The sequence below is a fragment of the Oncorhynchus clarkii genome, chromosome 11 (assembly GCF_045791955.1).
Source record: "Oncorhynchus clarkii lewisi isolate Uvic-CL-2024 chromosome 11, UVic_Ocla_1.0, whole genome shotgun sequence".
In the NCBI taxonomy this organism is placed as follows: Eukaryota; Metazoa; Chordata; class Actinopteri; order Salmoniformes; family Salmonidae; genus Oncorhynchus; species Oncorhynchus clarkii.
The window spans coordinates 31,906,493-31,923,655 of NC_092157.1; the positions used below are offsets into that span (position 1 = coordinate 31,906,493).

Genomic DNA, 17,163 nt, shown 5'->3' on the forward strand with positions numbered 1-17,163 from the left:
TGCTTTTAATCCAATGTAAAAAACACAATTTTAAATTTTACTAGTAAGACAGAATCAAGGTGGTCGGTTACATTTGAGTGTCCCGGATTTACGTTTACTATGTTACGTCTAGTCTGAGACCATACTGAACTCTATTGCACGGCTGGCATGTCATTCTCTTGTACTTTTGAGCAGAGGAGAAGACCGGAATTGAGCTCTTACAAATCAGTTGCGTTTAACCGGGCGCACACCGCGAGAATGAGAGAAATAGTTCACATACAAGCCGGACAATGTGGGAATCAGATTGGCACCAAGGCAAGTAAAGATCGTTTAAACTGAATGCCTTTATCATTTTAATAAAACAACACAATTAATGTTGGATGTGTTGTGGGTGAGGGGGACGCTTACCTTTATAAGGCAGTCAGCACACGGGTTTCATGCGTCTTAGTTTGGCGGTCGCCGACATTTTTTAAAGCTTATGTGTCAAATTATAGGCTAATTGTACTGGTGTATGTAGCCTAACAATTCAAAATTCATGCTGTAGGCCCAACTACTTTAACTCTGGAAAATGTATTTTGCCATTGCTTAATTCAAATTATGTTTAGCCTATAATAAACTTTATAACGGTCCCTAGCGTGCTGTACGGGAGTGGCATGACATTCCAGCTGTGCGTGTCCATTTCAGCAGCTGAGCGCGCTTCAGTTGTCAAATAAGATCGAAGACGCACAATGTTCAATCGTTGTTTTTTCATGCTGTGTTGATAACTTATTGGAGATTTAACTGTAAGCATATCCTGTTTTCTTCTTCATTCTGATAACTCGGGACAGTTTTGGGAAATTATCAGCGATGAACACGGAATCGATCCGGCAGGAAACTATGTGGGTGACTCATCACTTCAAATCGACAGGATTAATGTGTATTACAACGAAGCGTCCTGTAAGTGAGTCTGTGTCTTGGGCTTCAATTAATTAATCATTATGTTTCCAAAATGTTACACTCACCTTACCTCACCATCACTCAAAATAAATATTGATTCTCCTCATCACTCAAAAGCAATATTGGTCCCAACTTTTACCATTCATAGCATTCTTCATAAGAAAACTAATGGGCTACAACAGGTCCTTACATATGGTGCTTTGCAAAATTGCCATAACCCCTTTTGCCACCCTTTATATAGCATGACAAGCATACATTATTTCTGAAGCATCTACAGTACACACCTTATACAGTATATAGAGGCCTTATAAAGAACGGATGTTTTCATTCAGCCTTCAGAGTTATTGTTAGTTTTAAGGACTGGAATATTCAATGCTAATGAGAGATTGAAAAGGAACATTGTATCATGTTGTTGGCAATTCCTAAGGTCTAAAATAAGGAATGTGTTTTAGGTATAGTTCAAAGTAGGCCTACTTGACAAGTATTCCTATCTGTATGGGGGTCTGTTTTTTTTTTTTGCAGCACACAAGTATGTTCCCAGAGCAGTCCTTGTGGACTTGGAACCTGGGACCATGGACAGTGTCCGGTCAGGGACCTTTGGACAGCTATTCAGACCTGACAACTTTATCTTCGGTAAGTGGACATTGTAGCACATTATTTAAAGCCAACCGCTATAATGCATAATTATTCGATATTATTGGTATCTATGAGCATTTATAACATCTTGTTATATGGTATATTTTTTCTCTGTAGCAAAACATAATTATTTTTTTAATTCAAAATTACTGTTTAAGCTGAATGGGAAATGGGAAATGTGTGAGGAAAACATGTGAATATGTGAAGGCTGTTAAACTGGGATCCTCAACAGACATAATTAACCAAAGATATCATGCCAGTCCTTGTGGTAGATTGACAATCACTTGTTGTGTCTAGTAGAAACCGAAGATATGACTCTAACCTACACATATGATTGTCATAAAAAAACTAATCAACACACATCATAATCAATATGATGTCCTCATCCAGCGCCGTTTTCATTAGGGCACACAACAGAAAACATCAACAAGAATTCTGCAATTGAAAACGAAAATTCAAGTCAAGGAAATCCCAAGTCTGATTTATGATGATACTTTATGTCACAGTTGACTTCCTTACACACTACGAGACAGATTCTTCAGAGTTACACATGGACTCTCCCACCTCACCTCACACACACACACGCATTTGTGCACTCTCCTCAAACTAGACTGGATGATAAATGGCTCACAATTGGCTCGTGTGTTGGGGGTAGTGGGGGGGGGGATTTGGGGTTACTGGAGCTATATGATTTCACTGACAATTTTCCTCCCTTTTTGTTTTTGCTGCCCTTGCAGGGCAGACAGGTGCAGGGAACAACTGGGCCAAGGGCCACTACACTGAGGGAGCAGAGCTAGTAGACTCTGTGCTGGATGTGGTGAGGAAGGAGTGTGAGAACTGCGACTGCCTCCAGGGCTTCCAGCTAACCCACTCCCTGGGTGGGGGCACAGGCTCGGGCATGGGCACTCTGCTCATCAGCAAGATCCGCGAGGAGTACCCCGACCGCATCATGAACACGTTCAGCGTCATGCCCTCTCCCAAGGTGTCGGATACGGTGGTTGAACCGTACAATGCCACCCTCTCTGTGCACCAGCTGGTGGAGAACACAGACGAGACATACTGCATTGACAACGAGGCACTCTACGACATCTGCTTCCGTACCCTGAAACTGACCACGCCCACTTACGGAGACCTCAACCATCTGGTGTCGGCCACCATGAGCGGCGTGACCACCTCACTGCGGTTCTCCGGTCAGCTCAACGCCGACCTTCGCAAACTGTCCGTCAACATGGTGCCCTTCCCCCGCCTGCATTTCTTCATGCCTGGTTTTGCACCGCTAACCGCCCGAGGGAGCCAGCAGTACCGCGCCCTGACGGTGCCGGAACTCACCCAGCAGATGTTCGATGCCCGCAACATGATGGCGGCGTGCGACCCACATCACGGCCGCTACCTCACTGTGGCCACTGTATTCCGCGGGCCCATGTCCATGAAGGAGGTGGATGAGCAGATGCTGGCCATCCAGAACAAGAACAGCAGCTACTTCGTGGAGTGGATCCCCAATAACGTCAAGGTGGCCGTGTGTGACATCGCACCTCGCGGCCTCAAGATGGCCTCCACATTCATCGGCAACAGTACAGCCATCCAGGAGCTGTTCAAGCGCGTCTCGGAGCAGTTCTCGGCCATGTTCCGCCGCAAGGCCTTTCTGCACTGGTTCACCGGGGAGGGCATGGACGAGATGGAGTTCACTGAGGCAGAGAGCAACATGAACGACCTAGTGTCTGAGTACCAACAGTACCAGGAGGCCACGGCCAATGACGGGGAAGAGACATTTGACGATGAGGAAGAAGAGCTCAATGAGTAAGGAGAATGTGGACAGAATTTGTTTTGAAGTGTGACATTTTTTTTCATGTCCGGAGGTCACGGAAGCAGTGGTGAAAATAAAGGCTTTGAAACAAATGTGTTACGTTTTCATCTGGGGGTGCTTTGTGATATGTTGTGTATTTTCAAATCCGTATGTACTTTTCTCAATTCATGTTGGTTGTGGGCATGATATGTTTGATGGTTGCTGCGTATTTGATTGGCACATTGGGAGGCTGTTTTGCAAAGCTTCTGCTCTAGTCTCGTTCGAAGGGGATGGAAGACAAAAACAAAGGCAAAACATGAAACTGTCTTGATTAACTTTCCCATGTCCATCTTTCTTTTGGCTTCAACTATTGTGGTTGTATACCCATTAGAATATAACATGTTCCTATTTACATCTTGGTCTCTCTCATAAAATAAGTTACAAACCTCAAGGGACTCTTCCTGGATAAATAAAGGTTATTCTATTGTATGACTATGATGATGGAAAATACAGAAAAGTGCATTGTCAATAGTTTGCTAATCATTCTCGCTCCATTTTGTTTAGACTTTATTAACTCGCATTTCTATTTAGGGGATTAAGAAAGGGAACCAGCCATTGCCAAAACCAAGTGCTTTGTTCATATCCACCTCAGTCATGTACCACAACAGACAGGCCTCAATGCTCCTATGGTGGGGGCAAATCACAACAGCTGCTGAGCAAGGCTTTCTCTAATTAGAACTGTGGAGCTAACAATGGGGGGGACTCCCAGTCTGCACTTACTGAACTATTTTAGAGCTATTCATGGCCTCAATGAGTCTTCTGCAATACACGTACTAGCTAACTGCCCCAGTCCACTGCTAAATATTAGAGACATTGATGTGAAAAAAAGATACCCAAGTAGCCTATGTGTGAAAAACTGTACAACTTCAATAAACTTCACAAATGTGAAAAAACAAACTGGAAGGGAATCTTGCCCCCTGATTTGAAAAAGATGAAGCATGATCCGCATCTGATTGTAAAGGCTCTTTCACTATACCAGCCCACTAGGCCGTTTGCCCCTACCAATTTGGAGCTCTGTATGGTGGAAGCTTAAACCTATCTAGATCCTTCAGATCTGCGAACATCTAAGTGATAAGGTCAGGGGAAGGGGTAGGAAGTGAATTGGTACGGGCTGTGTGTTAAATTGACGTAGTGGTTGGAAGGGCTTGGCGTGGTATTCACAGCTGGTGTCACAGACGGTCTTGGCTTGGCCAGTCAGCTGGGAAGTCAGCTGCAGAAATGGTTAAGTGTGTCTGAGTCATGCCACTCAAATTACCATGGCACAGACCCCGAGAACAACTCCAGTGTGGGTGGGTGTGTGGGTGGGTGTGAACATTATTATTACATTATTAAGAGCCAGCTGTTTATCACCCTTTGATATTGATATTGATGCATGCTAACTGTGTCCTGTATCCAACAGGGAATGGAACCTTGAAGAACAACAGCTTAAAGCCCCCATCTTTGAAGGCAATGTTATCTCACTGAGCTAAAGCCAAGGCATTACCCCTGGGAGCACATCTATCCAGCAATGATCTTGGCAGTTAATAGTGATTGTTTAAGTGTTAGCAGATACTGTTAAGTGTTTTTCCTGGTAAAAGATTTACTTCCTCAGAAAGTGACAGCATGGATCCTTGATAGCAAAACTAATATATGAAAAGAATAAAGACAATTTAACTCTTTAAAAAGCTGTTCTTGCATGAGAACCAGAACCAGACATGCTGGATTGCAGTATGTCACATCCAACAACGAGCCAATTATTTTTGCTTTAGCAAGTAAGCAAAACATTGCAACTACGGCAGAGGACTTCAGTCTGAATAAACGTTTCCCTACAATTGGAAAAAATTGTGTGACTTTGAGGAAAAAAATAACCACAAGAGACAGCACATGAAGCTGTTGAAGAACACATGAAACACTCCCATGTCGCTCTACAGTCTTACAGAACCCCACTGCCTATTTAAGGAGGACTGTGCACTGGCTCTCAGACTAGGTTATGAAATGAAACTTAGTGTACTTAATGGAGATGAATGGAAGGTGCACATTGGTACTGCATTAGGGAGATATGTGCATGGTGCGCTCTTGTGGTTAAATAGTGAACAAATAACTTAAGGATACTGTAAAAAAAAATTATACACACTTGTTTATAACCCCACCCCCTTCACCTCACAAACCTTAAAAGTGGTTACAAGGGTCACACCGTAGAGATAGTTAGAAGGCACAACATCATATCTGTCCCATTATGGCGTCTGTAAGAGCCATTGAGGCAATCTCCATTTAAAAGTAGTCAATTTTATACAACTACTTTTATGAGACGGTGAACAAACAGAAAGGATGCTTAGACCTACTGCCATCTGGAGTGTGTGGTTTGAACCGGTATGAAGCCAGGGTTGACGATTTACTGTCACCTGCAGTTATGGAATATTTGCTCATATAATTCATTGGCTGATCCCTCCTGATGACCTGGATGGAATTATGTGGTCCATCCTTAACCCATAGGAAGTCCAACCAGGTTGACTACTTAAAAATAGTGAAATTCCTCAATAGTGCTGCCCAACGCTATACTGAACAAAAATATAAACGCAACATGTAAGGTCCCTTGTTTCATGAGCTGAAATAAAAGATCCCACAAATCTTCCATATGCAGTAAAAGCTTATTTCTTTCAAAGTCTGTGCATCCCTGTCAGTGAGCATTTCTCCTTTGCCAAGATAATCCATCCACCTGACAGGTGTGGCATATCAAGAAGCTGATTAAACAGCATGATCATTACACAGGTCCACCTTGTGCAGGGGACAATAAAGGGCAACTCTAAAATGTGCAGTTTTGTCTCAAGTTTTGAGGGAGTGAGCAATTGGCATGCTGACTGCAAGAATGTCCATCAGAGCTGTTGCCAGAGTATTTAATGTTAATTTATCTACCATAAGCCGCCTCCCAGCGTCTTTTTAGAGAATTTGACAGTACGTCCATCCGGCCTCACAACGGCAGCCACGCCAGCCCAGGATCTCCAAATCCGGCTTCTTCACCTGCGGGATCGTCTGAGACCAGCCACCAGGATAGCTGATAAACTGGGGGTTTGCCCAACCTGCACAAACTGTCAGAAACTGTCTCGGGGAAACTCATCTGCATGCTTGTTGTCCACACCAGGGTTTTGACATGACTGCAGTTCGGCGTCGTAACTGACTTCAATGGGCAAATGTCACTGGCAAGCTGGAGAAGTGTGGTCTTCATGGATGAATCCCAGTTTCAACTGCACCAGGCAGATGGCAGATAGCATGTATGGCGTTGTGTGGGCAAGCGGTTTGCTGATGTCAACATTGTGAACAGAGTGCCCCATAGTGGCAATGGGGTTATTTTATGGGCAGGCATAAGCTACAGACAACGAACACAATTGCATTTTATCGATGGCAATTTAAATGTATAGCGATACCGTGACGAGATCCTGAGGCCTATTGTCATGCCATTAATCCGCCGCCATCACCTCATGTTTCAGCATGATAACGCACAGCCACATGTCGCAAGGATCTGCACACAATTCCTGGAAGCTGAAAATGTCCCAGTTCTTTCATGGCCTGCATACTCACCAGGCATATCAACACCTATTGAGCCTCTTTGGGATGTTCTGGATCGACGTGTACGACAGCGTGATCCAGTTCCCGCCAATATCCAGCAACTTCACACAGCCATTGAAGAGGATGGGACAACATTCCACAGGCCACAATCAACAGCCTGAAATTCTTGCATGAAGCATGTAGATTTTTGTTCAGTGTACAACAGGTTTTTGAACACTATTGCCTGTATCATTCTCTATGGGTCAGACATACAACCCAAATGCTAGGTCATGAGTAGGAAGTGGATATGCTTTTTTGAGCCAAGTCTGTGTCTGTGTGTGTATGTGTCTGTGCTTCTAATGTATATGGAGCTGTGCAGTCCTGGGCAGAGGAAGATTACAACAATTGACGTAATCTCTGAAGCCCAGAGATAACATATGATGTGGTTAGCTGATACTGAAAGTATTCAGACCTAATCAAATTGATTTATATAGCCCTTCTTACATCAGCTGATATATCAAAGTGCTGTACAGAAACCCAGCCTAAAACCCCAAACAACAAGCAATGCAGGTGTAGAAGCACGGTGGCTAGGAAAAACTCACTAGAAAGGCCAAAACCTATGAAGAAACCTAGAGAGGAACCAGGCTATGAGGGGTGGCCAGTCCTCTTCTGGCTGTGCAGGGTGGAGATTATAACAGAACATGGCCAAGATGTTCAAATGTTCATAAATGACCAGCATGGTCAAATAATAAAAATCACAGTAGTTGTCGAGGGTGCAACAAGTCAGCACCTCAGGAGTAAATGTCAGTTGGCTTTTCATAGCCGATCATTCAGAGTATCTCTACCACTCCTGTTGTCTCTAGAGAGTTGAAAACAGCAGGTCTGGGACAGGTAGCGCGTCCGGTGAACAAGTCAGGGTTCCATAGCCGCAAGCAGAACAGTTGAAACTGGAGCAGCAGCACGGCCAGGTGGACTGGGGACAGCCAGGTAGTCCTGAGGCATGATCCTAGGGCTCAGGTCCTCCGAGAGAGAGAAAGAGAGAATTAGAGAGAGCATACTAAAATTCACACAGGACACCGGATAAGACAGGAGAAATACTCCAGATATAACAGACTGACCCTAGCCCCCCGACACATAAACTACTGTAGCATAAATACTGGAGGCTGAAACAGAAGGGGTCAGGAGACACTGTGGCCCCATCTGATGATACCCCTGGACAGGGCCAAACAGGCAGGATATAACCCCACCCTCTTTGCCAAAGCACAGCCCCCACACCACTAGAGGGATATCTTCATCCACCAACTTACCATCCTGAGACAAGGCCAAGTATTGCACACAAAGATCTCTGCCACGGCACAACCCAAGGGGGGGGGCGCCAACCCCAGACAGGAAGATCACGTCAGATACTCAACCCACTCAAGTGACGCACCTCTCCTAGGGATGTCATGGAAGAGCACCAGTAAGCCAGTGACTCAGCCCCTGTAATAGGGTTAGAGGCAGAGAATCCCAGTGGAGAGCGGGGAACCGGCCAGGCAGAGACAGCAAGGGTGGTTCGTTGCTCCAGAGCCTTTCCGTTCACCTTCACACTCCTGGGCCAGACTACACTCAATCAATCATATGACCTACTGAAGAGATGAGTCTTCAGTAAAGACTTAAAAGTTGAGACAGAGTCTGCGTCTCTAACATGGGTAGACAGGCCATTCCATAAAAATGGAGCTCTATAGGAGAAAGCCCTGCCTCCAGCTGTTTGCTTAGAAATTCTAGGGACAATTAGGAGGCCTGCGTCTTGTGATGTGTAGGTATGTACGGCAGGACCAAATCAGAAAGATAGGTAGGAGCAAGCCCATGTAATATAGGTTAGCAGTAAAACCTTGAAATCAACCCTTGCCTCAACAGGAAGCCAGTGTAGGGAGGCTAGCACCGGAGTAATATGATCACATTTTTTGGTTCTAGTCAGGATTCTAGCAGCCGTATTTAGCACTAACTGAAGTTTATTTAGTGCTTTATTCAGGTAGCCGGAAAGTAGAGCATTGCAGTAGTCTAACTTAGAAGTAACAAAAGCATGGATTAATTTTTCTTCATAATTTTTGGACAGAAGGTTTCTGATTTTTGCAATGTTTGTTAGATGGAAAAAAGCTGTCCTTGAAACAGTCTTGATATGTTCGTCAAAAGAGAGATCAGGGTCCAGAGTAATGCTGAGGTCCTTCACAGGTTTATTTGAGACGACTGTACAACCATCAACATTAATTAATGTCAGATTCAACAGAATATCTCTTTGTTTCCTGGGACCTAGAACAAGCATCTCTGTTTTGTCCCGAGTTTAAAAGTAGAACGTTTGCAGCCATCCACTTCCTTATGTCTGAAACACAGTTAACATTATGTTAACATTATGTTTTCAAATGACATCCCCAAGAGGTAAAATATATAGTGAAAACAATAGTGGTCCTAAAACGGAACCTTGAGGAACAACGAAATGTACAGTTGATTTGTCAGAGGACAAACTATTCACAGAGACAAACTGATATCTTTCCGACAGATAAGATCTAACCCAGGCCAGAACTTATCCATGTAGACCAATTTGGGTTTCCAATCTCTCCAAAAGAATGTGGTGATCAATGGTATCTAAAGCAGCACTAAGGTCTAAAAGCACGAGGACAGATGCAGAGCCTCGGTCTGACGCCATTAAAAGGCCATTTACCACCTTCACAAGTGCAGTCTCAGTGCTATGATGGGGTCTAAAACCAGACTGAAGCATTTCGTATACATTGTCTTCAGGAAGGCAGTGAGTTGATGTGCCACAGCTTTTTCTCAAATTTTTGAGAGGAATGGAAGATATAGGCCGATAGTTTTTTATATTTTCTGGGTCAAGGTTTCCCTTTTTCAAGAGAGGCTTTATTACTACCACTTTTAGTGAGTTTGGTACACATCCGGTGGATAGAGAGCCGTTTATTATGTTCAACATAGGAGGGCCAAGCACAGGAATCAGCTCTTTCAGTAGTTTAGTTGGAATAGGGTCCAGTATGCAGCTTGAAGGTTTAGAGGAATTGTTATTTTCATCATTGTGTCAAGCGATATAGTACTAAAACACCTTGAGTGCCTCCCTTGATCCTAGGTCCTGGCAGAGTTGTGCAGACTAAGGACAACTGAACATTGGAGGAATACGCAGATTTAAAGTGGAGTCCGTAATTTGTATTCTAATGATTATGATCTTTTTGTAAAAAAAAAGTGAAAGCCATCCTCTCTTGGTGGAATGTTGCTTTTTAGTTAGCTTTGCGACAGTATCAAAAATAAATTTCCGATTGTTCTTATTTTCCTCAATTAAATTGGAAAAATAGGATAATCGAGCAGCAGTGAGGGCTCTTCGATACTGCACGGGACTGTATTTCCAAGCTAGTCGGTACACTTCCAGTTTGGTGTGGTGCCATTTCCGTTCCAAATTTCTGGAAGCTTGCGGTATTTTCTGTATACCAGGGAGCAAGTTTCTTATGACAAATGTTTTTCGTTTTTAGGGGTGCAACTGCATCTAGGGTATTGCGCAAGGTTAAATTGAGTTCCTCATTTAGGTGATTAACTGATTTTTGTCCTCTGATGTCCTTGGGTAGGCAGAGGGAGTTTGGAAGGGCATCTAGGAATCTTTGGGTTGTCTGAGAATTTATAGCACGACTTTTGATGCTCCTTGGTTGGGGTCTGAGCAGATTATTTGTTGAGATTGCAAACGTAATAAAACGGTGGTCCGATAGTCCAGGATTATAGGAAAAACATTAAGATCCACAACATTTATTCCATGGGACAAAACTAGGTCCAGAGTATGACTGTGGCAGTGAGTAGGTCCAGAGACATGTTGGACAAAATCCACTGAGTCGATGATGGCTCCGAAAGCCTTTTTAAGTGGGTCTATGGACTTTTCCATGTGAATATTAAAGTCACCAAAAATGTGAATATTATCTGTTATGACTACAAGGTCCGATAGGAATTCAGGGAACTTAGTGAGGAGGCCTGTAAACTGTAGCTATAAAAAGTGATTGAATAGGCTGCATAGATTTCATGACTAGAATCTCAAAAGATGAAAACGTCTGGGGTTTTTTTGTAAATTGAAATTTGCTATCGTAAATGTTAGCAACACCTCCGCCTTTGCGGGATGCATGGGTATATGGTCACTCGTGTAACCAGGAGGTGAGGCCTCATTTAACACAGTAAATTCATCAGGCTTAAGCCATGTTTCAGTTAGGCCAATCACATCAAGAATATGATCAGTGATTAGTTCATTGACTATAACTGCCTTTGAAGTGAGGGATCTAACATTAAGTAGCTCTATTTTGAGATGTGAGGTATCACGATCTCTTTCAATAATGGCAGGAATGGAGGAGTTCTTTATCCTAGTGAGATTGCTAAGGCGAACACCGCCATGTTTAGTTTTGCCCAACCTAGGTCGAGGCACAGACACGGGCTCAAAGGGGATAGCTGAGCTGACTACACTGACAGGCTAACAGCCTGCTGCCTGGCCTGCACCCTATTTCATTGTTGAGCTAGGGGAGTTAGAACCCTGTCTATGTTCGTAGATAAGATGAGAGCACCCCTCCAGCTAGGATGGAGTCCGTCACTCCTCAACAGGCCAGGCTTGGTCCTGTTTGTGGGTGAGTCCCAGAAAGAAGGCCAATTATCTACAAATTCTATCTTTTGGGAGGGGCAGAAAACAGTTTTCAACCAGCGATTGAGTTGTGAGACTCTGCTGTAGAGCTCATCACTCCCCCTAACTGGGAGGTGGCCAGAGACAATTACTCGATGCCGACACATCTTTCTAGACGATTTACACGCTGAATCTATGTTGCGCTTGGTGACCTCTGGCTGTTTCATCCTAACATCGTTGGTGCCATCGTGGATAACAACAAGCTTTAGCCATCACCATCTTCAGATTATCCTTAACGTCCTTAAAGCCCTGCCCCCTGGTAAACAGTGTATGATCGCTGGATGATTTGTTTTAAGTCTAATTCTGTGGGTAATGGAGTCGCCAATGACTAGGGTTTTCAATTTGTCAGAGCTAACGGTGGGAAGCTACGGCATCTCAGACCCCGTAACGGGAGGAGTAGAGACCAGAGAAGGCTCGGCCTCTGACTCCAACTCGCTGCTTAATGGGGAAAACCGGTTGAAAGTGTCTGTCGGGCTGAATGAGCAACACCGGTAGAGCATTCCTACAGCATTTCCTTCCAGAAGCCATGAGAAAGTTGTCCGGCTGCGGGGACCTACTAACGTTACTATATGTACTTACTGGTGGCACCAGTAAGCGAAAATGTTTATCTTTAATTTACAATCTGTAGAACCTCTGAGAATAGAAAGGTTCAGAACGTTTGTGAAACATCACAGCACAATTGAAAAATAGATGGCAAATACAAATACAAATTGGATTGTGTTCATAGATTGATGGGAGGGGTTGAGTGGAGCTGAAGAATGGGACTAAAAACAACAAGATAACTACTGTAACCTATACTGTGTCTGTAAATTGTATATAATATGTGTAAGCTGGAAGTTGTCCATTAATTTACTCCAATTTGGGGAGGGATGGTAGGGTTAGTGGAAATATATATACTATACAGTACATGCATATAAAAAAATGTATGGGGGATTGGAAATCATTCGGGGATTGTTGGAATGTTCAGATTCTCCAATTTTTAAGGGAATCCCTCTTATTTACCTCCATCACAAGATTATAATGGGGAGAAAATCAGAGCTGTAGGCCTACATTGTTTAACTTGTAGCCAAGGCTCTGTAGTCTATATGGTTAATCATTTCTGGCAATGGCATTGGTCACAATCTGCCACAATAGCAATGTTGCCCACTATATGAGGGGATAGTGGGCCTAGTTGGACAAGGTTATCTTAATGTGCACATGATGGAAGTTAGAGGTAAATATGAATTATTTAATGAAAATTAAAACGTGACTAAAATGACTATGACTTAACAATAGACTACAATGATCCAGAGTTTTAGTCAACTGGTAATATCTAAAACTATGAAGGATGAAATGACTAAAATGTCATTTAAAATGGCTGCCAATATTAACACTGTTTATCACTTGAGGAATTGGTTGGGTATTTCATTCAATTTCTGGACGCACCCACGGCACTCTAATCAGGCTGATAGTGAAGCACAGCAGTTCTGATTCCTCCTCGAGAGAGTGTCTTTGTGAATAGCTGGAGACCTGCTGTAAACAGTGAAAGATTATAGCAAGGGGCATATCTCTAGTCTAGCCATAGATACTGTTGTTTTTGCTGTATGCCATAATTGAATAAGATGACCAATGGTTAGCTGGGATATATCCGTTAGCAGCTAACAATTTACAGTAACAACAGCTCATTGATAAGCCAACACACACTATTGTTGTTGTGGCTAGCTCACATAACTAACCCTAAATCTAAAGTAGGCTAGGAGTCATGGCAGGCAGAATGGTCAGAACCGGGGAAACAGAACTTGAGAAAAGCAAGGAGATGGGAAACCATGCTGGTAAGACCTGACAAGACAAGACGGCGCCGGAGGAAATGGCAGTAGTTTTACGGGCTCCCAACCAATTGTGCTATTTTTTTCACATTATTTGTAACTTATTTTGTACATAATGTTTCTTACGGCAAAAAATAGCTTCTGGAAATCAAGACAGCGATCACTCACCTCGGATTAGACAATTATTTTTTTCTACAACAAAGACGACGCACAAGACATTCTCCAGACACCCCACAGGACCGACATCCCCGTTATTTGCAAGAGGAAGCGACGCAGATACAGTAGACAAAGAGCTGGATGCCTGGTCAGGACCCGGAGAAGGTGACTGGGAAAGCTGCCATTACCGTCAATACTACTCGCCAACGTGCAATCATTGGACAATAAATTAGACGAGATACGATCACGAATATCCTACAAACGGGACATCAAAAACTGTAATATCCTATGTTTCACAGAATCGTGGCTGAATGACGACATGCTTACAATCATGATTCCTGCTTACAAGCAGAAATTAAAGCAGGAAGCACCAGTGACTCGGTCTATAAAAAAAGTGGTCAGATGAAGCAGATGCTAAACTACAGGACTGTTTTTCTATCACAGATTGGAACATGTTCCGGTATTTTTCCGATGGCATTGAAGAGTACACCACATCAGTCATTGGCTTTATCAATAAGTGCATCGAGGACGTCGTCCCCACAGTGACCGTGCTTCCAAACCCGAACCAGAAGCCATATATTACAGGCAACATTTGTACTGAGCTAAAGGGTAGAGCTGCCGCTTCCAAGGTGTGGGACTCTAACCCGGAGGCTTACAAGAAATCCTGCTATGCCCTGCAACGAACCATCAAACAGGCAAAGCATCAATACAGGGCTAAGATTGAATCATACTACACAGGCTCCGAAGCTCGTCTTATGTGGCAGGGCTTGCAAACTATTACAGACTACAAAGGGAAGCACAGCTGCGAGCTGCCCAGTGACACGAGCCTACCAGAAGAGCTAGATCAATTCTTTGCCTGCTTCGAGGCAAGCAACACTGAGGCATGCATGAGAGCATCAGATGTTCCAGAAGACTGTGTGATCATGCTCTCTATTGCCGACGTGAGTAAGACCTTTAAACAGGTCAACATACACAAGGCTGCGGGGCCAGACGGATTACCAGGACGTGTGCTCCGGGCATGTGCTGACCAACTGGCAGGTGTCTTCACTGACATTTACAACATGTCCCTGATTGAGTCTTTAATACCAACATGTTTCAAGCAGACCACCATAGTCCCTGTGCCCAAGAAAACAAATGCAACCTGCCAAATTACTACAGACCCGTAGCACTCACGTCTGTAGCCATGAAGTGCTTTGAAACGTTGGTAAGGGCTCACATCAACACCATTATCCCAGAAACCCTGGACCCACTCCAATTTGCATACCGCCCAAACAGATCCACAGATGATGCAATCTCTATTGCACTCCACACTGCCCTTTCCCACCTGGGCAAAAGGAACACTTACAGTGGGGAGAACAAGTATTTGATAGGCAGGTTTTCCTACTTACAAAGCATGTAGAGGTCTGTAATTTTTATCATAGGTACACTTCAACTGTGAGAGATGGAATCTAAAACAAAAATCCAGAAAATCACATTGTATGCTTTTTAAGTAAGTAATTTGCATTTTATTGCATTTCGAGATCCCCGAAAGGTTCTACAGCTGCAACATCGAGAGTATCCTGACTGGTTGCATCACTGCCTGGTACGGCAATTGCTCGGCCTCTGACGGCAAGGCACTACAGGGGGTAGTGCGTGCGGCCCAGTACATCACTGGGGCTAAGCTGCCTGCCATCCAGGACCTCTAAACCAGGTGGTGTCAGAGGAAGGCCCTAAAAATTGTCAAAGACCCCAGCCACCCCAGTCATAGACAGTTCTCTCTGCTACCGAATGGCAAGTGGTACTGGAGTGCCAAATCTAGGACAAAAAGGCTTCTCAACAGTTTTTACCCACAAGCCATAAGTCTCCTGAACAGGTAATCAAATGGCTACCCAGACTATTTGCATTGTGTGCCCCCCCCCAACACCCTCTTTTTACGCTGCTGCTACTCTCTGTTTCTCATATATGCATAGTCACTTTAACTATACATTCATGTACATACTACCTCAATTGGACCGACCAACCTGTGCTCCTGCACATTGGCTAACCGGGCTATCTGCATTGTGTCTCACCACCCACCACCCCTATTTTACGCTACTGCTACTCTCTGCTCATCATATATGCTTAGTCACTTTAACCTACCTATTTTACTTACCTATTGTTCAACTAACACATTTTTTTGCACTATTGGTTAGAGCCTGTAAGTAAGCATTTCACTGTATTCGGCACGTGACAAATAAACTGATTTGATTTGAACAGGCAACAGACAAACAGAGAACACAGGTATAAATACACTGGGGATAATGAGGAAGATAGGCAACACCTGGAGGGGGTGGAGACAAGCACAAAGACAGGTGAAACAGATCAGGGTGTGACAGAACTAAGCTCTTGAGTTATAAGCTACACTCTTCATTCATTTGTAAGTCCAACTAAGGATTCTAGCTTCAATAGATTAATTAATAGCTATCAAGTAATAGATAAAAGATGAATAGAAGTCAGATGAACTCCACAGGAGGTTGGTGGCACCTTAATTTGGGAGGACGGGCTCATGGTAACGGCTGGAGCGGAATTAGTGAAATTTTATCAAATACATCAAATACGTGGTTTCCATGTGTTTGATGCCATTCCATTAACATTGTTCCAGCCATTATTATGAGCTGTCCTCCCCACAGCAGCTTCCAATGGTGAACTCCTATTTTGAAGGGATGGCTGTGTATTTGGCCAATAAAAGCATTTCACATTTAACCCCACCCACATGTGAAAAACGAAATATCAAGATGATTTTGGTTTATTTGCAAAAATAGACAACAATACAAGCCATTTTCCATTTTTCCGTTGCTCTGTTTTAACACAGAAAAGGAATTAACCACATGCACACAGGCTGAAAATCAATTTGTTCCATTGTTCTTGTTTATGTATTTTTTTTAAATCAACTCCAAGCAATGAGTGAAAATGAGTCACATTTTGGTTTGGGTTGTGTGTAATTCACTATGCAATGATGGGTTATATTCATTTAAATGTTCACCGAATACACAAGGTTCAGGGTTCATCATCTAGAATTCAGGAATTCAGTTGTATGCACGTTGGATAATTGTCCCATGCAATTGTTTACAAGAGAGCAGGATGTAACATAAATATCAAGATCCTAAGTGAAGGTGAATGAATTCAGGGCCTGCTCATCTGTTAATAACCTGTTATAGTTACATGTACCTATGATCACTAGATGGCGCTGTGATACAGCTTTAAGGAGGATATACACAGAACTCAGTAAATGTATATTTATAGACTTGCAAAGGTTACAATCAAGTGAGATCAGATTATTCACCAAGGTAGCAAGTGAGTACAAGTTCCCAACAAAATAACTGAATGGTGTGAAAATACATATAGGTATGGTGTTGATCAAACATATGTCATACAAACAATTCATTGCGCTGTCAATACGTATGTTGCATTACATAAGTGTAAATAGATCTGTATTGGAGTGTTTACTCTTTCTTTTTTGTACATTTTATGTGAGATTTGTACATTTCAAGATTAGATATAATAGGGTATAACCACATTTAAAATATATGCTTATCCGGCAATTTGGAAATGGTGTCAGACCATTAAAATCAGCCTGGCGT

The 17,163-nt window shown here is 43.2% G+C and overlaps 1 protein-coding gene across 2 annotated transcripts; it reads left to right on the forward strand.

The window, feature by feature from the left end:
• Positions 1-237: 237 nt before the first annotated feature.
• On the forward strand, positions 238-3,407 carry LOC139420700 (tubulin beta-5 chain-like). Of its 2 annotated transcripts, XM_071170923.1 has the most exons (4): positions 238-294; positions 807-915; positions 1,438-1,548; positions 2,289-3,407. In XM_071170923.1, exons 1-4 carry the CDS (start codon positions 238-240, stop codon positions 3,350-3,352), a joined length of 1,341 nt encoding a protein of 446 aa, XP_071027024.1. In that variant the 3' UTR covers positions 3,353-3,407. The 2 variants fall into 2 exon arrangements, with proteins under 2 accessions (XP_071027024.1, XP_071027025.1); XM_071170924.1 differs by lacking the exon at positions 807-915 and having other exon boundaries at positions 238-271.
• The last annotated feature ends 13,756 nt before the right edge of the window (positions 3,408-17,163 follow it).